The 23,876-nt window shown below is 30.6% G+C and overlaps 1 protein-coding gene and 1 long non-coding RNA gene across 2 annotated transcripts in view; one reads left to right on the top strand and one right to left on the bottom strand.

The window, feature by feature from the left end:
- LOC143200045 (uncharacterized) overlaps positions 1 to 596 on the bottom strand; it is a 43,799-nt gene extending 43,203 nt beyond the window's left edge. Inside the window, exon 1 of the long non-coding RNA XR_013006611.1 lies at positions 509 to 596. This is a non-coding gene — a long non-coding RNA (uncharacterized LOC143200045). The remainder of the gene's footprint in view (positions 1 to 508) is intronic.
- Epac (Exchange protein directly activated by cAMP) overlaps positions 1 to 23,876 on the top strand; it is a 517,502-nt gene that overhangs the window by 226,896 nt on the left and 266,730 nt on the right. The window contains exon 3 of the mRNA XM_076410278.1: positions 20,007 to 20,098. Within this exon, the coding sequence (XP_076266393.1) occupies positions 20,007 to 20,098 (92 nt within the window). The remainder of the gene's footprint in view (positions 1 to 20,006; positions 20,099 to 23,876) is intronic.

Below are 23,876 nucleotides of genomic sequence, written 5' to 3'. Positions count from 1 at the left end.
AAGAAATTCCTTTCGATATTAAAACTCTATTTTAAAATATTGATGTGGTTCTTGACAAATTTTTTATCGAGATGCCAGAGTTATCGAGCTGGCTTGCAAGAAACTCTGGCAATCGGTAGTTCGGCAATCGTACAAATTTAACGGTAAATAAATTGCAAGTAAATGTAAAAAATAAATTTTTTACGTTTTTCACGGAACATCGATAAATGTCTAAAGGTACCAACGGTCAAAGGTCAGCGAAGAAATTAAACGGCTTATGAAAAATCATAAAGAGCGGTTGCGTGAACATAAAAACGTCGAAGTACTACGACTGCCTGACAACGGTGGACTGATCTGTAGATTGAAAAGACAAAAACATTTAAAACTACTATACTTAGGTATGAAAACTGTATCGTTTTTCTAAAAATATGTAGGGTGAACCAGTAGATATAAATTACCAAAACTTTCAAATTACCAAAACATGGATCAAAATAGTTAATGTAAGAGCTGCTATCTAATGAAAACTTACCTTGGTAATCACTTTTCAATTACAATGGCGAGTTCAAAAATACGTTTGAAATATAGCAAGGCAGATATTCATGAGAGATACTTTTAATATCCGATAATAACAAAATATAATGGTGCCGACAGTTAATAGTACTGACAACTACTCGTAATAGAACTTACAGGTAATAGCACTATAACTAATTGTACCAACGAGTCATAGTACAGATAAATAATAGTAGCGTTAAATAATTATACTGGCAAGTAATGGTACTGAGAAAAAATTGTATTGATAAAATAAAAAGTAGACAATAACAATGATTACCAATAATAATGACAGAATAACCATGATGGGCAATAACAATGTTACACAATTGTGATAATTGATAGCAATGATAAGTATTCTAGAATAACTATGTTAGTGCATACGTCACGAAGGGACTGAAGACCACAAAAAAACACGACGGCTCTACTTCTACACCTGAAATAAAATAAAGCTGTACCTAGCTGTACTGGCTCTAAGCCTGAAATATAGTTGGACACTCACATCTTCTAACTATTGAGCGTGCAACGCGTACAGGAGGAAAAGCCAAAAAACACTTTAAATTCGCTGTCACCATAAGCTGTGCACCATTTGATAAAACTTGTCAAGTTGAGCATAACAAAAAATCACAAAAGGAAAGGTACTGGAACTCTGAGCGTCATGTCAAGAATGAAATTTGTTCACAATACATAAATGCTTCAGAACAGAAAAATAACAAAGTACCCAGTGATCTTTGGTGGCTTTCGAATACCATAAGTATTCAGCACGACTTGGCGCCATTGATTTCTTTGGTGTGCCATAGTTTCGTTGTATTTTGCAAACCAAATCTATAAAGATGATCTGTAACATATATTAATCGGCTTAGCGAAAATTCTGCCCCCCTTTTTTACCGTTTGTAACACCGGGAGGTTAGAAACTTGGCACTGTTAAAGTCTAACTATACAGAGGAAGAATTTTTATGTCTAACCTTTTTGTGTAATATGCCCTACAAGTAAATAAATTCTAATAAAACAAAGATTGAAGATTAACAAAATTTCAAAATAACGGTAATAGTCTATGCTCTATTTACAAGATATTTAGATTCTCGAAAGCTGCTTCTCAAGAAGTCATTAGTTCATTTAATGAGTTTAAATACATTCCTTTGATATAATTTATATATCATAAAATATGTGCCCAATTTTGTTCCTTATTGTCTTAATTTATATATAAATATGTACTTCATTTAGAATTACATGTTTATAATTATAACATAAAAATAAATATGTATATATACCTTGAAGTTGTAGTTTTAAAAATAATTTTACTCATTATTCTTGTGTTATAATTTTCAGTGATAATTCAGTGGTAATTTAAATATACTGATACTTTGTTGATTATTAAAATTTAATGGTAATGATAATTAATTAAAGGCCAATTAAAAAAGGTTCTTGAGTTAGTTTGCTTGATTTAATTTAATATACCGTCATTTGTTACTGTAATTACTGTTATATATCAAATATATTTCTGATCTTATTAATACATATTTTCTAAATTATTCTTCAACTTGTGGTTGAGTTTTGACAAAAGGGCGAACGCCAGTATATACAAAAGAAGCTTGCTCTTACAATAGGTACAATAAGCTATATTAACATATTAAACAAACCCTTGACAACATCAATACGTTGCTTTAACATTATTCCAAGCTTTATCTAATATTTCAAACCAATCTAGTTGTTAAAGTTTGAATAGATTTAATATCAGAGGAGAAATTGCAGTGCCGAAGCAGCTATGCATACATTTCCTGCTAGGTAAATCGGATAAAGGCTTAGCCGTCGCGTTAATCGATGACCGTCCGAATAACAGCCAGCAGATTAATCCATCTGGTTAGATCTAAATTTATCGGTAATTTTACCAGCACTACTACAAGTGCTTTGGTCGGTTTCTGCTAATTGGCAGCAAAATGTATTTTTATTATCTAGACAGCTGTAAATATTGTAAAGTAACCGATACAACAAGGAAAGGGAAATATTTCCATAGTAAAAGAGCTTCGGATATATTGAATTAGGAAAATTTTAATATTTTCACTCTGCTGAAAAATTCATGATACTGTTTGATATATTTAAATATACGGTGAGCGCGTTAGGTTGAAATTTAAATTTCTACTAGTCGCGCAAGCTGCAGAATTTCCAAGCAGTTTGGATTCCAAGCTAGGGATATATATTTAAATCACTTTTATATTTCCACACTATGAAAAAAACCATATATATTTAAAATTTTTGTCATTAGTAATAAATAAATTTATCTTATTTATTATATTTATTGATAATGCTATTATGATTAAAAAATATTAAGACGTATAATCATTACGTTCAAAATCAATTACTTTAGAGTAGGCCAAACCAAACCGCCACTAATATTGCTTGAGTGAGTGCCAGTTCAGTTTGTTGAAAATATAGTTATTTAAGTTTTTTTTTATACAAAGCAGAAATGGATTGTGAACGATATACTGTTATTTGCAGCTCGAATGTCCCTTTTGATTATCACTTATTCCGATTAATGCAGTATGGCTTGGCTAGCACACGGTTTCGCAATTCTGAAAAATTGCGATAATAAATCGATTATTGGATCTGTAACTATGCTTCCAGAAATATGGGAAAAAGTTGTTAAAAAAGGGGGAATATATTAAATAATGACAGACCAATTGAAAAGTCCCCGGTCTACCATAGTAGGACACCTATTTCTGGCAAAATTATTTATTTTATTCAACATAACTCCAACTTTTCAACACCACTTTTGTAGTACGATTTGTCCCTTGCTTCAAGATAGGCCTCAGTTTCGTCGATCACATTCGACGAAAACTCCTTCCAAGCCAGCATTCTTTTGAGATCTGAGAACAGGATATAGTCACTGGGGGCCAGATCTGGAGAGTACGGTGGAAGCACAATTCGTCGATTTTTGCTATCTTTTTCACCGACTTGTGACACGGTGCATTGTCTTGGTGATGCAGCACGTTCTTTTTCTTCAAATGCGGCCGTTTTTCGGCGATATTATCCTTCCAACGGTCCAATAACGCTTTATAATAGTCGCTGTTGCTGGTCCTTCCTATTTCAGTCGCCGTAACCTTGCCAGCCGACCATTGCATTTTCCCACGCTTTGGAGTTCATCGTCTGTAGTCCACCCAGACGGATTGGATTTCGTAGTGAAATGATGGAGCCATGATTCATCCATTGTCACACATCGACGCAAAAACTCGGTTTTTTTACGCTTGATCATATGCAAACTGCCGCTAATCATCAACTCGTCGTTATTTTTGATCAAAAGTGAGCTCGCGCGGCACCCACGTTGCACAGAGCTTTCTCATACCCAAATATTCGTGAATGATATGATGTACACGTTCAGTTCATATCTTTAGAGTGTCTGCTATTTCATTCAGTTTCAATTTACGGTCATTCAAAATCATTTTGTGGATTTTTTTATTGTTTTCGTCGGCAACAACCTGTTTTTGAGCGTGCATTGCGTTCAGCGTCATACTTAACAACTTAGCATGCCAATATTTGATGGCTGATTTTCCTGGGGCAGTGTCTGGAAACTCGGCATCAAGCCAAGTTCTTGCTTCAATTGTATTTTTTCTCTTCAAGAAGCAATATTTTATCAACACGCGAAATTCCTTTATCCATTTTTTCACAATAACAAAAGTTGCTTCACACAAAATGTTATAAATCACAAACTAATGATCCGACAGCTACCAAATTTATACAGTTATCTTTTGAGGATTAGAGCTAACTAAAAATTCATTTCTATCCTAGTAAATTTTCCAAGTTTTGATGATACCAGATTTCATTTGCTTGCGGCAATAAAACTACTGCAATCCACCTTTGATGGCGGTACATTCTTATTCTCGTCCAAATTCCAGTAGACTACGCTGTTCAAGTTATCTTCAGGTTTTTCTTTTCTTCTTTTTGCCTTACACCCTACACTGCTATGTTTGTGTCGGGAAACTACGAACCAGGGGTGTTTTTCACAGCTTGGGTATTTCGCAATTGGAATAGTTTATGTTTTGAGCATCTTTTGTGACCTTACAGATTCATCTGCGATACCTTTGCTCAAACTTCACTTAACTTTACCAACGAGTGCTTCAAACAACTGCGGAACAATTGCCATTCCAACGTCAAGCCCTCTTTTTTATTAATAATTAATTTATTTTATTGTATGGGAAGAAATGTTGAAAGGCAATATAAAACGACACTGATGCTCAAATGCATCACCAAAAAGTGTTAAAAACCAAAGCAGTACTTTTAATTTAAATTTCGATTTTTTATATACCTATATACAACAATCGTATAACATCCAATCGCCGTTTTGTAAGCCCGTAAGTGTAATCTTAAAAGCCTGAATCACATAATATAAGTGAAAACAAAGCTAAGATGGCTTTATAGTTACTTTAGGATATTCACTCCTAACATCGACATGAAACGCGTTTAAAGACATAGACCTACGATACATATACAGTTATGGAGCCTTTTATGTTTCTTACCCCATCACGGCCTATTTGGTACATACCTCAACATCGATTTTATATTTTTGTATCTAATAATATACGATAGGGCTATCCCAACTAGATAGGATCTAGGGCCTATAAAATGATAAAATTCATTGGGGCCTGCAAAATATTTGTGAGAACAAAATTCAGATATACTATCATTATTTTATTATTGTACTACTATTTTATTAATTTATCTTTTAGAATTATGTCAATATCAATGCTAATATTGCTAGTAGCTAGACAGTGCATACTTAAGTGATGTGCCAGTCAGTGGATAACTGTATTTCGATTTTATAAACTTCATTGTTGAATATGTATTTTTATAATAGTAGGTACTGCCAATCATTCAACATTTTTTTAGACCAAAATTCCCCAGTTTCGGGAAATGTTCAACAAAGAGCTTGAAAAATTCAATTCCTGATTTTATTCTGCCCTTATAAAAAGGGTCTGATTGTAGAACAAACAATTCTAGTTGATAATTAATCTTCACACTTTCAACTGAGACCGTTAATGGATGAGTGAAGAGTGTATATATATATATATATCAGTCTCAATTTTTTTAAAATCTGCGAATCGCTGCTCAAATTCCACGATTATTTCTTCTATATATTTCTGATGGTAAAAAAAATTACATAATTTAACATTTTCCATCTCTAAATAATATTCACATTCACATTACCGTAGAAGTTGATTATATTATGTTTTTTGCCTTGCAACTTTAAATTTAATTCGTTAAAGTGTTGCTTCAAGTTTGGAATGCAAGATTAGCCAGGAACTGAGGAACTTGCATTTTATTTTGTAGATCGGAAGTTTGATTTTTTAGAAATAAAGGTATTTCTTCTCTAAAAGCGAAAAAGCGTTGCAAGCCCTGTCTAGCCGGTAGCCATCTGTTTTCTGAATGTAATGATAAATCTCCATATGTTGCATCAATTTCACTTAAAAAGTTTCTAAATTTTCTATATACCAATGCCATGTTTCCATCTTTAATAAGATAGGTTATCCTAACAACTACTTTCATAGCATTCATTTGACACAAAGATTTTCCAAATAAGGCTTCTTAGTGAATGATGCAGTGGCATAACGAGCAATCAATGTCCTTTTGTTTTAAAAGTTTTAAAAGTCTCGCCAATCCTGTCACTGTCCCTGTCATAGCTGTTGTCTCAACAATCACAATATAAACATATTTATGAAATCCGTAATAGTTTTGTTAAATTCTTCAAATATATCACTCTCTTTAGTTGTTCCATGTAATGGCATTAAATCCAGTAGTTCCTCCGTAAGTGTAACATCTTTCAAAATGCAACGTATAAAAATTATTAATTAACTAATATCGGTCTGGTCGGTACTTTCATCCAAACATATTGATGATGAAATAATGAAACTTTTGATGAAATAATGCTACGGATTCAAACTTTTCCGTCAATTTCGGCAGCATGAAGCATTTAGCCATTGAATCTGCGCAATTTTTTGTTAAAATTCCATCACCAAATGGTTTTTTACCTCTAACTAATTGTAATGAGGCTTCATATGAGCCAGCCTAACTTTGTTCATTCTCCATACTTACTTTAGAAAACATACTTGTTTACTGTATTAGTTTATTTTTGTACTAAGCCGCCATAACATCTCTTGATTCACCAACATGTTTTTGTACTTTTCCTCATGTAAAGTAGTATAGTGCCGTTTAACATTATATTCTTTACTTACAGACAAAACTTGCATACAAATCAAATACTGAATTTTCTTGTTATTGTTGGTTATAAAATAGCCTAATTCCCATATCTCATTGAATAAACGGTTTTCTTCACTTAACTTCCGCTTTCTTGCAGACATGGTTATATTAGGTTAGACATGCTTAAAATTTTTATTTACTTAAGCACAAAGCGGCCAACGTAGTAATAAGCTTTAAATAATGAAAAAATCTTCAACAATTTGAGAGTAACCGTGCGTAATGAAAACTTTCCTTGCGTTGAATGACAAATAATGTTTAACCATACCCAATAAACGACGAGTAATTTTGAAAGCATTTGTGGATTTCTATTTTTTCGTTCGGGGAATTCCCCTGGTTCTCAAGCGAATGGTGACGTGCGTGGTGACACGTAATCGGGTACAGGCTGAAAATATTTGAATTTTTTCGCGAGCATCAAATAGAAAAAAATTTTTGCCAGAAGGGGAAATAATTTGCTCATCTAGTCATTTTGGATTACAAAAAAATCAAATTATAATATTCTCTCTACAAAAATATTGTTATTTAAATAAATAAATTAAAAAAGATTTGGGGGGCCCATCAATTAAAGCCGCGGGCCGCATGTGGCTTGTACAGCTCTGATTTATGATAAATATTTCTTCTTCAGATTTGGTGTGCAAATGTTTACAAAGAAATAGATTGTCTTCGATAGATCTATATGTGATGAGTACCAGTAATACGAGGGTCACTATTTATATTACGGGAATAAAAAAAACAATAGTTAAGCTGTGAATATATTTTTATTGTTTTTCAAAGCACTCACTACGATGATCGATATACTTTTGAATACACTTAAACCAATTTTCAAACCATTTATTCCATTCCGAATGAGGTATCTTCAAAACATGATTTTTGAACGCTTCAATAGCTTCTTCGGGTGTTGAAAATCGTTGACCACGCAGTTTATTTTTCACGGATGGGAACTAAAAGAAGTCATTTGGTGCCAAATCAGGACTGTACGGCGGATGACCCATCAATTCGATGTTTTAAGTACTCAAATAATCTCTTGTTTGAGCCGATGTGTGAGAGCTCGCATTGTCATGATGAACAACAATCCGGCGTCTCTTGTTTGTTTTCTTATTTAACCGAAGACTTCTGGCAAACAAATGGTTGTGTACTAATCATAATTTACTGTTCCACGATCCTCTAGAGGCACTGTTGCAATATAACCAGTTTTTTCGAAGAAACAGGCCACCATTTTCTTTGAAGTGCTTCGTGCGCGAAGAACTAATGTTGGATTTTGTGCATCTTGGAACATCCACACAGTCGACTGCTGCTTACTTTCGAGCTCATACGGATATATCCATGATTCGTCACCTGTCCGGATTTTATAAACATCTTTCGAAACACCGCGACTAAATTTCTTAAGCATTTCTTTGCATCAATCGACACGAGCCTTTTTTGAGCGATTGTCAAATTATGTGCGATCCAATGCCAATCGCATATATGCTGGAAGAATTAATGCTTAGGGATATGTTAATCTCACACTAGGTGATATGACGATTTTGCATAATCATTTCGCATGGAGTATCGATGTTTTTTGGCAGCAGACGATTTTCGACGACCTTCACGGAACTCGTCGGACAGCGAAGTACGATTACGATTGAATTCACTCTACCAGCGATACACAGTGGTTTTTGATGGAGCTTCATCACCAAAAGTCAAATTAAGTTGATTCATATACTCTTGTTGTGATAATTTACGTCGAAAATAGTAAAAAATCGTCGCACGAAAATGTTCACGATTCAGTTTAATTTTTTGCCGAGACGAAGTATTCAACTAAATATAAAATAAACAAATGGCGTCTGTGCGACAGAATTTTCTGAGTACGTATATCGTCAAAAATGTCAAACTTTACGATGGAACCGTCAGATGGACTCACATGAGAATAGTGTTGCGAATTCCCGAAATATAAATAGTGACCATCGTATTGATAAACCACTAACTATAACTGTACTTTTACCAAGGTGCATTACAAACATATAGGAGACAATAGTAAATTATTATTAAATGATTGATAAATATACAAATGACTTTATCATCCATATGAACAGATATTATGTAAAGTCTGTAAGATTCAGTGTTGCTTGGACATTACACTGATACAATTTTCCGTTTTGTGTCTTCCCATACTTAACAACCAAGCAATTCTAACAGATCATATAACTATTAACAGCTCATAATTAATTTCTATTTTAATATTTCGACAACTTTATTTATTTCTAAGTACTGACTATTGATAATCAAAGATGAACATCTAAATAGACACCGCGAGGTATCTTCCTTACCAGAAAAATTATCTTGAAAGAATCCTTTACCATTTGAGGATGAAACGGTTCAATTAAAAGTAAGCACTCTAACAATTCTTGTGGATATAAAAGTTTTCTCTAACTGGAGCTTTCTTCGCCATTAAAAGCCCTATTAAGCGATAAGAAATCTACTTTGATCTGGAGAAAAAAAGAAGTATTTTCGATAATAGAGGGCCGATAATTGACTTAGGAAAACTTTGGGGTGGAAATATTGAAGAATATCATAAAATCGAATTTATACTGAAAAAGAAAATGATAACGTAACAGTACGGGCGGTAGTAAACTTTCAGTTAGTTAAGCTTTTTTATATTTACCCTGTCTTTTTTTCTTATAAGTATCCCAAACAAAATCATAATATAACAACTTGAGAGAATAACGGTGATTATTAGTTAAATATAAATAATGAAAAGTAAACTTTATATTATATAGACTTTTTAAAATGAGAAATATTAAAATCTATAAATAAATAATATAATAATATAATTACATACCCAATAGTGTACTATTAAACAACCTAACTCAACTCTTAAATTTATTTGTCAAATTTGTGTCACAGTTATTTTAATATTACTCACAATGAATGGCGCTAAGAATCGACAAAATCGGAGACAATGAATGGAAATAATTTTTGGACAAAAATCCAGCTCAGACTATCTATCAACTTTCAGAGAGTTTAGTATTTGATGAATTATCTGCCGTAGCATAGATCGCCTGCCAGACAAAAAAAGTAAAGTTTTCTGTGACGCATTTTCATTGTATAAAAAATGTCCAGAAATCCAGCCGTTCACATTGTTACCGATTCGGAATATTCGTGGCTGTAAAATATCGTGTGTATATGGTGGGATTAGCATATTGTAGAGTATCATGAACCGCTAAAACTGTCTACTAAATTTAAATGAACAAATTGTACGTAAGTAGCAGTAGCAAAAAGTATTGCTGCAAGAATGAGTTAGGATGGATAAACAGTTGTAGCTTGAATTAAAAGTACTCACCCGCATCTAGCGTACTCCTAAGGTATAGCGTCTTTTGATTACCATTTATTCAGCTTGTTGTAGTAGCATGGCTGGTACACGGTTCCGAAATGCTGAAAAACTACAAAAATTGATCGATGAAAACACAACATCGTTCTTTTGATATGGTATCGCCACGTTACCAGAAAGATGAACAAGTTTTTCAAAATGATGGAGAATATTATGATTAATATATATTGCACCAATTTTTCTCAATAAACAATTTTTATACGAAACTATCATCAGAATGCATTCAGGCAACTTACAATAAATAATATTAAAACCCTATTAAGCTCTTTAAAATAACCGAGAGAATTTATCCAATATTGTATATTAAATTATTCAGTTTGTAAAACATAAATGTTGCGTAACTAAAATATTCATATATTAATTTAAAATATAACCGTTACGTTTATGTCCACACATCGAATATTTCCAACAATGAATTTTGTACATGCGGAGTAAATTGAAACGTAAACAGAAATATATTTCGAAAAATTGGATTAATTACTTCCACGTATATAAAGCGGTATTAAATATATATTCAAGAGTACAGCACTCGTCTGGAAATCTAATAAAATTTCAACTGAAAGGAGTTTGCTGGAGGGGATGTTGCAGTTTTAATGAAGAGGTTTATTAAAATAGTATGCGAGAAAGAATAGCCGAAAACGCAATAATGGAAGGGTTGTTTGTATAAGGGGAATTGCAATATTATCAAAACAGTTTATTAAATTTTGCCAGAGAATAGGATGAAAAAAAATTAATGTATATTCAATGTAGTTCTAGAGGCTTTTATAGGCTTTTATGCTAAGGTTTTGTCCAGCATTCCAGATCGTTAAATTAGATTTCTAGAATGGTATTTAAGTCTCCATCGGTCCAGCTTTCATCATCTGTATTCTATTCACAATCCTCAGGTATATCAAGAAATTCGTGACGAAGTAATCTAGTTAACAGGTCAATTGAAAGTTCCCCGGTCTAACACATAGATGGCACTACTAGTATTAAATCCATTTGTTTTTTAGTTATCCCCAATCCTTAAAAGATGCGTGTATAATTTTGACAGCTCTCGGATCATTAGTTTGTGAATCCTAGCATTTTGAGTGAAGCAACTTTTGTTATTGTGAAAAAATGGATAAAAAGGGATTTCTCGTCTTGATAAAAAATTGCTTTTTGAAGGAATAAAATACAGTTGAAGCAAAAACTTGGCTTGATGCAGAGTTTTGGGACATTGCCCCAGGAAAATCAACCATCAAGGATTGGTATGCTAAGTTTAGACCTGGTGAAATGAGCACCGAAAACGGTGAACGCAGTGGGCGCCCAAAAGAGGTTGTTACCGACGAAAACATTAAAAGAATCCACACAATTATTTTTAATGAGCATAAATTGAAGTTGAATGAAATAGCAGACACTCTAAAGATATCAACTGAACGTGTAAATCATATCATTCACGAATATTTTTGTAGGAAAAAGCTCTGTGAAAAGTGGGTGCCGGGCGAACTCACTTTTGACCAAAAACAAAGACATGTTGATGATTCGGAGCAGTGTTTGAAGATGATCAAGCGTAATAAACTCGAGTTTTTGCATCGATCTGTGACAATGGATGAAATATGGCTCCATCAGTTCACTCTGAAGTCCAATCGAGAGTCATCCGGGTGGAATGCGCGATGAACTCGCTTCAAAGTGTGGGAAAGCGCAACAGTCGACTAGAAAGGTTAATGGCGTCTGTATTTTGGGATGCGAATTTTCATTAATTACCTTGAAAAAGGAAGGACCATCAACAACAAACTTCTCTAGGCGTAACCATTGCAATCTTCTCAGAACAGTTATTGGGATTAAGGCATGGTTGAATATTATATCCTTGGTTTGGATCCAATTTTTCCACAAGATGTGCATCAAATATATTAGCTTGTTTTAAATTATTTCAGGCCTATCTCCGATCAGGCTTTCTAAGAAGGGACACTTGAGCTATGGGATATTTAATATATTTAGTAGCTTTCCAAAGTGAATACTTGGCTTTGCTATTCACAGGGAATTTCGAAAGGAATCCAGCGATTGGTGCTTGTTTAATTTCTTTAAATTCCTTTGTTAATTGCTGGGTGGCTCTCTTAAGCAAGGTTTTATTAGATGGGCTTCTGGATTGATGCCATCTTCTTCTAAGTTAACGTTTTTCGGCTATCAGACCTCTAATTTCTTTTGGAACATTTAAGCTTGTCAGTTTCCGTTCAACAATATGGTTCTTCTCCAAGCAGCTTCTTGAGTAGAAGAGTTAAAGGTAACTACTTCTTCTTCCAGTTGGTTCGTTATTTTAACAGGTGTGTTCAAATTAGTATCCTGCTGTAATAGGTAAATGAAATAATTGCAATCTGTCTCCTTATTAACCAGAATTGTATTGTGAACTTTCATCAATATTTTATCTTTGGTGGTTAGATACATTGGAGAATGATCCGAGTTTACATCGAGGACTATTTCTATTTTAAAATAGTTTTTTAAGATGTTCTTGACAACAAAGAAGGCAATCAAATCTGGAGACCTTTTCAAGTTAGAAAGCCGCTATGTCGGATTGCCAGTAGATGTGTACTGTCATCCATAACTGAGAGCAGCCTTATGTATCTGCTCCTTCGGGGTAATAATTCATGAAAATGGCTGTTAATTTTTATAAAAGGCCAATATATCTTTCAGCAATGATGTTATTTGGTTGACTCAAACATAACGGTAGCAGCTTGATGCATAATGGTCTTCTTCAAAGTTTTTGAAGCTTTGTTGGCAAGGTGATGATATATAGAATAACGTTAAATTTTTATAGTTAACGAATCTTTATTAAATAGGTTATTTATTTCAATACATATATAAATTGGTTTGTGTAACGAAGTGTTTTCAACTTTTACTTATAATAAATGTAATATTTGTTACAAAATCCTACAATTTTTCTATACTGAAACTTGCTATTCATTATTTTAATCAATTTATAAATTTGGAATTGATATTTTTAACATGGAAATATTTCAAATGAATATCTTCTATATATTAATCGGCTTGGTGAAAATTGTGCCTCTCGTTTAGAAGAATACCGGAGCATCAGGAGGCGTGAAATCTGGTGCGGTTAAAGCTTATATCGAGGGAGACATTTTAGGCCTAATACTTAACATATGTTTAATATGCGCTACAAATAATTTTATTCCAATAAGACGAATAACCGGCTAATCAATCAGATAGGAATAGTCGTCAGATCGGATAGAAAATTAAATTAGTGTTTGAAGTCGCGTGGACTGTGTTGGGTCGTATATAATAAAATTTAAGAAAATTAAACAAATATTCTAAGCTCTGGCCGATGCAGAGCCAGCTCCAACTGCTATACGTCGTCGTAAATTATTCGTCGTTTCTGCTACACGTAAATTAACCACGGATGACTAATTTTTAAAATCAAAACCTGGCAACGTTTTACCGCAAAATGTCGGTAATCAATTTTAAATCGGAAGACATATGCTTAAATTTTACTTTTCAAACGGTATTAAAAGGAAAAATGATTAGTTAAAATATTACTAAACGAAGTTATTTAATTTTAAGCTAATTTTTAAATATTTACGATTTTGTGTTACTTTCGGTTATTCCCTTAGTGGAGGAATTATTGAAGAGTTATGGCAAGTTTGGTTAAAGAACGATCAAGAATGATATTGTCACGTAAAGTTGTATTTAACAGAGAAAACAAATTAATGTGTCAGCTTTTTCGGAAGCTATATACTTTGAAAGAAAAACCCGACATATGTAAAAATTTAATTCCAACATAGATTAACAAATTTCAAGTATAACAAGAATCGTCTGTTTTCTTTGCCTACAAGATATTTGGATTTTCTAAATTAGCCTTTCACTTAATTTCATGTCTGATGAACAGAGAATATCCAAGAATAATTGTTCTTGCTTAAGGACTGTTATTAATTGATATAGTGCTGGAGATAGAGTATATCATTGTACTAGCAGTAATTCTAAATATTGTTAAGATTTTTCTCTAAATTTTAGTGTTCAGGTTTCATTAGTAAATGTATTTCTTAACAAAGGACTAACCGAATATTGCAGGCAATAAATATGTTAATTTGTGCATATTTTGAAGTCGCGTGAAGTGTGTTGGTCGAATATAATAAAATTTAAGAAAATTAAACAAATATTCTAAGCTCTGGCCGATGCAAAGCCAGCTCCAACTGTTATACGTCGTCGTAAATTATTCGTCGTTTCTGCTTTACGTAAATCAACCACGGATGCGTAATTTTTAAAATCAAAACCTGTAATCAATTTTGAATCGGAAGACATATGCTTAAATTTTACTATTCAAATGGTATTAAAAGAGAAAATGAGTAGTTAAAATATTACTAAACGAAGTTATTTAATTTTAAGCTAATTTTTAAATATTTACGATTTCGTGTTACTTTCGGTTATTCCCTTAGTGGAGGAATTATTGAAGAGTTATGGCAAGTTTGGTTAAAGAACGATTGAGAATGATATTGTCACGTAAAGTTGTATTTTACACAGAAAACAAATTAATGTGTCAGCTTTTTTGGAAGCTATATACTTTGAAAGAAAAACCCGACATATGTAAAAATTTAATTCCAACATAGATTAACAAATTTCAAGTATAACAAGAATCGTCTGTTTTCTTTGCCTACAAGTTATTTGGATTGTCTAAATTAGCTTTTCACTTAATTTCATGTCTGATGAACAGAGAACATCTAAAATAATTGTTCTTGCTTAAGGACTGTTATTAATTGATATAGTGCTGGAGATCGGGTATATCATTGTACTAGAAGTAATTCTAAATATTGTTAAGATTTTTCTCTAAATTTTAGTGTTCAGGTTTCATTAGTAAATGCATTTCTTAACAAAGGGCTAACCGAATATTGCAGGCAATAAATATGTCAATTTGTGCATATTTTCATTGAATATTAATTCCTCATTTGTTGTTGAACTGTTAGTTCCCACGCGGGATATAGGACAAAGTAGAAAGCAATAGATAAATGAAAACCATAGAGGGCGAAAACCAAAAAGAGCCATCTGCATTGTCGAGATGGAAAAATTAAATAGATATTCAAAGAACATTACAATTTTATTTGAAAATTTAGGTAAATAATTTATTCTTTTAATCAGCTTGGTATATATGTTGTTTTTGCAATATATATTTTATATGACAAGTATGGATAAAGTATAACAACTATATGATCTGGAATACATACATAATTTGCATAGGAGGAACACATATAGGACAAAGAGAAGAAATTATGAATTATTAATAAAACAATTCTAAACATTTTAAAGCATTGATAAATATTAAGGTGTTTAATGATTCATGCCATAAAATATGTGATTATATTACATTTTGTCCTTTTAACTTTGTATCAATAATTTTGATTACTTACTTTATAGACTTAAACTTTGGAAAATCAATTGCTAATTTAATGATAGTAAAGACATTAAAAATTCAATAACCTATTGTCTTTTTTATTGTTTTAATATACATGCGTCATATATCAATTTCAAAATTATTTTGTTCATATATTATCTGTTTTAATATATAAAAATGTATTAAATCATTTATTATTCCATACTTATGTTTACAAAATAGGAGTAAATAAAATAAAATAATATACGAAAATAATATAAACTTATATTTGATTCTGTGAAGTTGTTACTGTGCTGAAAATAATTTTAATTATTTTGCATACATTTTAGTATATTTAATTAATGTTATGTATCAAGTACCTTTCTGATCTTATAATGGAAATACTGTGAAGACAAGTTCAAGTGACATAACATTTTTAAATTAGTTCCTTTACTAGATGCTAGAAAATTGATTAGATTAATATATTGTGATCGAATTTCGGCCACAGGCTCACTAGTTCTATACATTTCTACCATTTTAAATTTTTTTCACAACAAAATAAAGCTTAAGGTATATAATTTTTCAAATATTTAAAATTTAGATAAAATTTAGAGAAAAAATAATAACGAGAAAAACCTCTTAGATTAACCATATTTTAATACTACATCATTAAAGTTTACGATAGCACTTAAAAATGTAAAAAACACATATTGTTTAATGATTTGTTACCTCACCCTGTTACATCCACCCCGGCCTAAAGGCCTCGTACGCTTTGGCAAATGGAGCTCGAAGAAAAAAATGACCATAAAATGAAAATGAAGTATTTTTTGACGTGGAACTTAAAAGCCAATTTCAACCTGAGTCTTTCCGTACAATTTGTCAGAGGACATAACGCTTTTGTGTGCGTCTCTCGTCAGGACGAAAGTGGCATATCTTCTTTAAGCCGCGATACTTTAGAGATGTATTGTAGTGTGGTCTGTGTAATATAAATCGATTTTCGCGTAAAGAGCAAGGCGAAACCTTGAATTCAACAGGACAATAAAAATTACATGGCCGATATAGAAAATTTTCTTCGTCGAGGTCGAACTCGATTTTTTTGTTCCCTGAGCCAATCTAATAAACCGAATACCTTCCCGGATGAGAGTCCGATGAAATTTCAGAAAAATTCCATCAATCTCATTTGAATTGCAGAACGTTTTGTTTGTTTCGTATGGAATTTATAGCATTAGAACTAAGCAGGTCATAAAATATTTCAAAATATGAATATGAATATATAAATATATATTCGCGCAGGATGTAATTCTCACTAGTGATCACCCTGTGGTCGAAATACGTCCACAATTTGTTAAGTTAATCATGTTTCTCTCATAAAAGAGTATAGGGAATAAATAAAAAATTCTATTTTACTAAATATTGTTTTCACAGTATTTTCAACATACGGTCAGAAGTATATTTGATAAATAACATTAGTTAATACAAATATTTTATATATATTAATACATTAAAATATATGCTAACTATCTCAACTACTAACACTCATTTCAGTGTATCAAATGTAAGTATAGATGCTCTTTGCTTACTTTTATGTTATAAGCCTAATATGGAATAACAAATGAATTAATACATGTTTGTAAACTATTAAAACAGAAAATATATAAATAAAACAATTTTGAAATCAAAATTTAACTCTAATATGTAAATTAAAACAATAACGAATATAATTATGTTATATTTTTTTTACAATTTAGATTTATTCACACAAATCACTACGTCAGGCTGACTAAAAGAATAATGTCTTTACTTAAATTTTTGAAATATGTTTGCTTATTTATCCCAGTCTTCGATCTCGATCTTGTCGATAACTCATGTTTAATTTGCCTTCTATGGCTTTTGTTTATTTATTTCTTTCTAGTTTGTCTTATTTCCTATGTGAGAACATAAATAATAAAATATTTTATTTAAATTCTAGTTAACATTAATATAAAATATTTGAAAAATACATCAAAGAACATTATCTAATCTGACAAGTATTAACTTAAATATTATAAAATAAAAAACTATAAATTAAAACATTATTTGACCAAAATATACTTTAAAATGTAATATTTGAATTTACTGAATATAGTAAATAATTTTGAACCTCTTTTTCTTTTCGTTTACTACTTTGTCTTATTTCCTATGGGGGAACTTAAAGAATAAAATACTTAATTTATTATACTAGTTAATATTTATACAAAATATTTGAAAAATAAATCAAAGAACAATATTTAATCTGTCAACTATTAACTTATTTCCTAATTGTCTATTATTATTGCCTTAAATATTATAAAATGAAAAACTATAAATTAAAAAATTATTTGATCAAAATATACTTTAAAATGTAATATTTGAATTTACTGAATATAGTAAATAATTTTGAACGTCCTTTTCTACTTTATATATTTATATTAGGTACTTAATCGGACACTACCCATATTATATGTAGGCATCCAAACTTGTTGTCCTTTGCAATTCTATTTATTTTTTCATCCACCAGAACAAAAAAATGTTTAATTACAATTTCTCTTATTACAGTGCCTTTACTCGGTATGTTGTGTGCAATTAATCATTTTGAAGGAAGCCATTATTAATCATTGAAGATTGTTTTAACTTAAATTTTTGAAATATGTTTGCATTCTTCTTTGTTTATTTATCCCAGTCTTCGATCTCGCTCTTGGTGATAACTCATCTTTGATTTTCCTTCTATGACTTTCGTTTATTTACTTCTTTCTATTTTGTCTTATTTCCTATGTGGGAACTTAAAGAATAAAACACTTTATTTAAATACTACAATTATTGTCTATTATTATAATAATATTTAATAATTAAATATTATAAAATAAAAAACTATAAATTAAAAAATTATTTGACCAATATATACTTTAAAATGTAATATTTGAATTTATTGAATATAGTACATACTTTTGAACCTGCTTTTCTTCCTTATATATTTATATTAGGTACTTAATTGGACACTATCCATATTATATGTAGCCATCCAAAATTCTTGCCCTTTGCACTACTTCATTACTAGTTTTTTATTATTACAGTGCTTTTGCTCGGTATGTTGTGTTGATAATCATTTTGAAGACAGCTATTATTAATCATTGAAGATTGATAATATACTGATCCATATACTGATAATATCTGAATGACAATTTCCATTATAACTGCTTATGTAGATTATTTTGCCAATGAATAAAAAGTCTAGAGAAAGTTTCACATACCAACAAATTAAAATAAGTTCGTGATGCCGTTAAATAACATTTAGATAATAATAACATAATAGCAGAATCATTTATATCCCTTGTTTGCATACCACTGGTGCTACTAATTCATTCTTACATATTCAGCATTGAGTCAATCTTTGAAAGTACACGAACGAAGAGCAGTAATATCAAAGCGGTTTTTCACTTCAGTGTTATGCATTTATTTTTTTAAATGTTCAACAATCAAGAAGCATAAAAGTTTATTAGAAACGTGGACATGTTGGTGATACTACAATTGCCAAATTAGCAAATCAGACCTTATCATGCCTGAAATAAGTATATATATATATATATATATATATATATATATATATATATATATATATATATATATATATATATATATATATATATATATGTATATATATATGTTCTGGCTTGCAATTTTACCTGTATAGGTATATGTGTTCGCATTACGTGTTTCGGGTGTTATACTGTCTTCTTATCAGCGTGAAGTTGAATGAACAGATGTTTTTTCTTTTCTAAGATTCTAATGTGGGTTGACCAACTGCTGATTTCAATATTTAGTTTATCCTGTTATTATCTGTTAATATACACATATTACGTATTTCATTTCAATTGTTGGTGAAGATTTTAAAGAAAGATTTCCTGTTCAAAAATTTTTACAAGAGATTTCATGAACTTTCATTATTTATTTTTAAAAACCGTTTCTTTGCTAGAACAGTATCCTTTGGAAAGTAATTACTTTTATTTGAACCTCCACATTGTGGAGGATAAAAATAATGACATATCAACAAATTGCCGTACAATTATATACATATATAGGAAAAAACCAATACAACTTGTCACAAATATGTCCCAAATTTTAAATCGAAAGGTATATAATGAATCTGTAATATTCTTATCTCCGGTCCATTTAAGTACCCATTCTATATTTGTATATTTTGTAACCTAATATAAAACGAGTAATCTACTGAAAGTTGGGAACGATATAAAATGAAGTTAAGGTTCTAGTTTCAATTTTGTTGGTAAAGCAAAAAGTAATGATGTTTCTGAACGTTTGGATCTCTATTTGTTATAATTTATCAGTATATTCCATTGAACCTTCCAATGCTCTTCCATTATTTTCTTATATTAGTTATGATTTAGCGTTATTTATAAAATTCAAAATATGGCGACCCATTGTCTTTTGTCTTGTGTACTCTATGACTGTACTAAATAACTTTTATATAATTTATTATATAATTGTTTTTTGTTGTAGTGTTTCGTCAAGGGGATACTGGAAAATGTTGGTATGCAGTCATGTCCGGAACACTGGAAGTACGTGTTGCTCAGCCAGAAACAGACCCAAAGGTAGTATAACTTATAATAATAATAATAATAATAACAATATGCATATATTAAATAATTGAGATGATGACTAACTTTGAAAAACTACAGTATTACAATATTATGAATGTGAAAAAGCGCTTTTATTTATTTTAAGTTTAAATTGGTCGGTCACTAGTGTCACATAACGTCAGTCCATTGTTAGTATATAATCAGGTTTGGCGCAAAATAATTTATTTGGTCTAAATTCGTATTCAATGTGTTAAATTAGTCATGTTGGTCTCATAATAGATTAAAATAATGTTTTCACAGTATTTTCTATATCAGTTCAGAAATAATCAACAAAATATTAATAAGTATAAATTACCACGCCACTGAACAATATAACAAAGTGTCATAAATATGATTATTTTCAGCACAGTAATAACTCCAAATTTTTATATATATATATATATATATATATATATATATATATATATATATATATATATATATATATATATACACGTGACCTTTCTTTACTTTTATGCGATAAAGGTAAGTTTGGAATCATAATTGAAGTAATACATGTTTGTATATTAATACAGAGAATAAATGAATAAAACACTTTTGAAATTGATACTTGACTTGTACATTAAATTAATAACGAATCCAACGAGGTTATTTATTTTTTACTATTTGGAAAAGAATAACAAAGGAATGGATCTACAATGACTAACTATTGATTTTTCAAAATATAAGTATATAAATTAAATAATCGGAATAACCGATACAAAGCTCAAAGCATAAAATGTCATATAGTTGTATATCTTATTGCAATATTCATTAAACACCTTAATATATATCAATGCTTTAAAATGTACTGTTAATAATTTATGATATCATCCTATGTGGTCCATCTATGCAAATTATGTAATTAGTTACATTTTAACCCTTACATATTTGCATTACTTCATTTATGTATTCATATTATCCTTATATTTTATTCGTATTTTTCAAGTAACGCTCATATTAATATATTTATTACCTGCAATATCCGGTTTATGCTTTGTTAAAAAAATGCATTTACTAATGAAATCTGAAACTAATCAGAAGTCAATACCCCTAAAATTTACAGAATAATCTTAACAACCTTTAGAATTACCTCTAGTAAAATGATATACTTTTTTATAACATACTATGTTTCCAGAACCATGTCAATTAATAACAGTCCTTAAGCAAGAACATTTTTTCTTTATTTCTTTTCTTGAACAGAGATCAAATTAAATAAAATAACGTTCAAAAAAACATTTAAAAGTTGAATATAGGTTTATTATTCAATGCTGACAATTTCCAAGACAGGATGATAGAGTGGAAACACCTAAAGTTGAATATTTAATTAATATGCGAAGGAAAATAAGTAGAATTTTTTTTTGTTAGTGTGAAATATGTATATGCACAGATATATGTGTAATTATTCAGGATACACTTGAGCGTTTGCTTAAAATGTGTGAGCAGAATAAAGAATACTAACTTTTTGCCAATATAACAAATGCATTAAATATAATGGAATAATTAAATTTAGTTTTATTAAGAAAGATGTATACAGGTAGGAACAGAACAAACTATGGAGAAAGAGCGATATCTAAATGACTTTATAAGTAAACACTCTACCGAAGGAAATAAGAACTAAACGTGAAATGAAAAAGTGTTCAATGTAAATATGATAAGAAACAAGCCGAACCTACAAACTATTACTACCGTATAATTAGTTATAGATTTAAGTCCTTGGATAATATGCGGGTCGTTATTGCATGTGTCTCAGAGAGCGAATGTAATTAATAGATCTAGAAAAGTAATCATGAGACAGGCCTATAGTCATAATGATAGAGATAGACTAACAATTTTTCGAATTACTTCAAATTCTTCGTTAAAGCGAACGAAATCACTTCTGCAGTTAACGTAGAAACAATTTTAAGAATAATTTGTGGCCAGTTGAGTGGGGGAAATAACACTTCCCCGAAAGTTTTCTTGTTTGCCGTGTATATATTTTTAGGAAGGACAGAAATAAAATTAATTTCTGGTAAATAATTATATAAGATACATTAAATTTATCGGGGAATAAGTAGCCAAATATGGAATAGAAATATCGGTCAGTATTATATTTTTCAGCAAGATAATACTGATGTTCATACTGTGAAATTCCTAAAAACTATTTTTCAGAAGACAGGATTCAAATGTTTCGGTGGCTAGCGTGCTTCCCTTATTTGAAAGTTGTTCGTAACAGTAAGCAATTTAGCAATGTCAAATAACTGAAAAATGCTACATAAAATAAGTGCAAAATGTTAGAAGAAGATTATGTTAACTTGTTTCTAGATATATAGAAAATGGATCTGATCCAGCGGTAATAAAACATCACTAAAAACAGGGAATTACGATTTATTTCATTATAGATACCATTTGCAGATATATCTCCCTCTGACTTCAGAGTCTGCCCGTATTTCAAATTTTTTTTTTGCAAAATCTATATTGATCAAACAAGAAAAACAACGCAATTATATTAAAAAATGTTTTTTACAACTATAAAATAAACTTGGAAATTTCGGCCATGGTAAGTTCCCAATTGAGCGAGAGAGTATGTTGGAAGTGGAAAAATATCGATTTATTTATATATCGTTTGCTTTTAATATATTATAAAAGTACTACCCCAACGATCAAAAAAGGCCTTTGGTCTGGAAATTGTATTGATTCGTTCGACAATTATTAATATTCCATATTTGGAAATAATATAGAGTAATTTTATAGGTCACATAGATAAATCGATAATTTTGAACAAGCACTGTATGAAAATGTCATTTCGATCACAGCGAATTTCGACAATTTGGCACGGATAAAGCTTATATCGAGGAAAAATATTTAGGACTAATATACCCTACGAGTAAATATATACCAACAAAACCAGAAAAGCCCAAATCAAGCAACCAAGAATAGCTGTCAGATCGATGACACAAAATATATAAATAAACATAGCCGGTAACCGTACGGGCTAAGAGTTTAGCTTGCCGACAATAACGCACTGGGATTGAACCCTGTGTTTGTTTTTTGAATTTGACACGATGTTGTTTTAAGGTAAGTAAGTGGTTAAGACATAATTGAACGCGGTTATTCTATTTTAAGTAGTGTTTTGTGTCACTTTCGTTTGTTTTGTTGGAATTATTAATGAGCTATGGCTAGTTTGGATAAAAAACCGATTAAGAATAGTATGGTTACGTATAGTTAACATATATATAACCTTTTTTACATAAAGAACCACTGAATGTGCCCACTTTAACGGAAATTGTTAGAGAAAAACACGACATATGCGAAAATTTTATCTTAACATGGATTAAAAAAATTCGACCATAACTCTGCCCTCTTTGTTTACAAGATATTTATATTTGGAAATCAACTTTTAAAGGTTTTTTAAATGTTATTTTGATTTAATTTGATCTCTGTTCAAGAAAAGAAAGAAAGAAAAAATGTTCTTGCTTAAGGACTGTCATTAATTGACATGGTTCTGGAAACATAGTATATTATAAAACAGTATATCATTGTACTAGAGGTAATTCTAAAAGTTTTTAAGATTTTTCTGTAAATTTTAGTGGTAATGACTGCTGATTAGTTTCAGATTTCATTAGTAAATGCATTTTTTAACAAAGCATAAACCGAATATTGCAGGTAATAAATACATTAATTTGTGCGTTAGGTGAAAAACACGGATAAAATATAAGGACAATATGAATACATAAATGAAGTAATGAAAATATGTAAGGGTTAAAATGTA

Source organism: Rhynchophorus ferrugineus, unplaced genomic scaffold (genome assembly GCF_030347505.1).
Source record: "Rhynchophorus ferrugineus isolate W39M unplaced genomic scaffold, kcgeb_rfMv2 rfM7, whole genome shotgun sequence".
Classification (NCBI taxonomy): Eukaryota; Metazoa; Arthropoda; class Insecta; order Coleoptera; family Curculionidae; genus Rhynchophorus; species Rhynchophorus ferrugineus.
The sequence above is the reverse complement of the archived record's forward strand: the minus strand, read 5'-3'. Positions and strand labels throughout refer to the sequence as shown.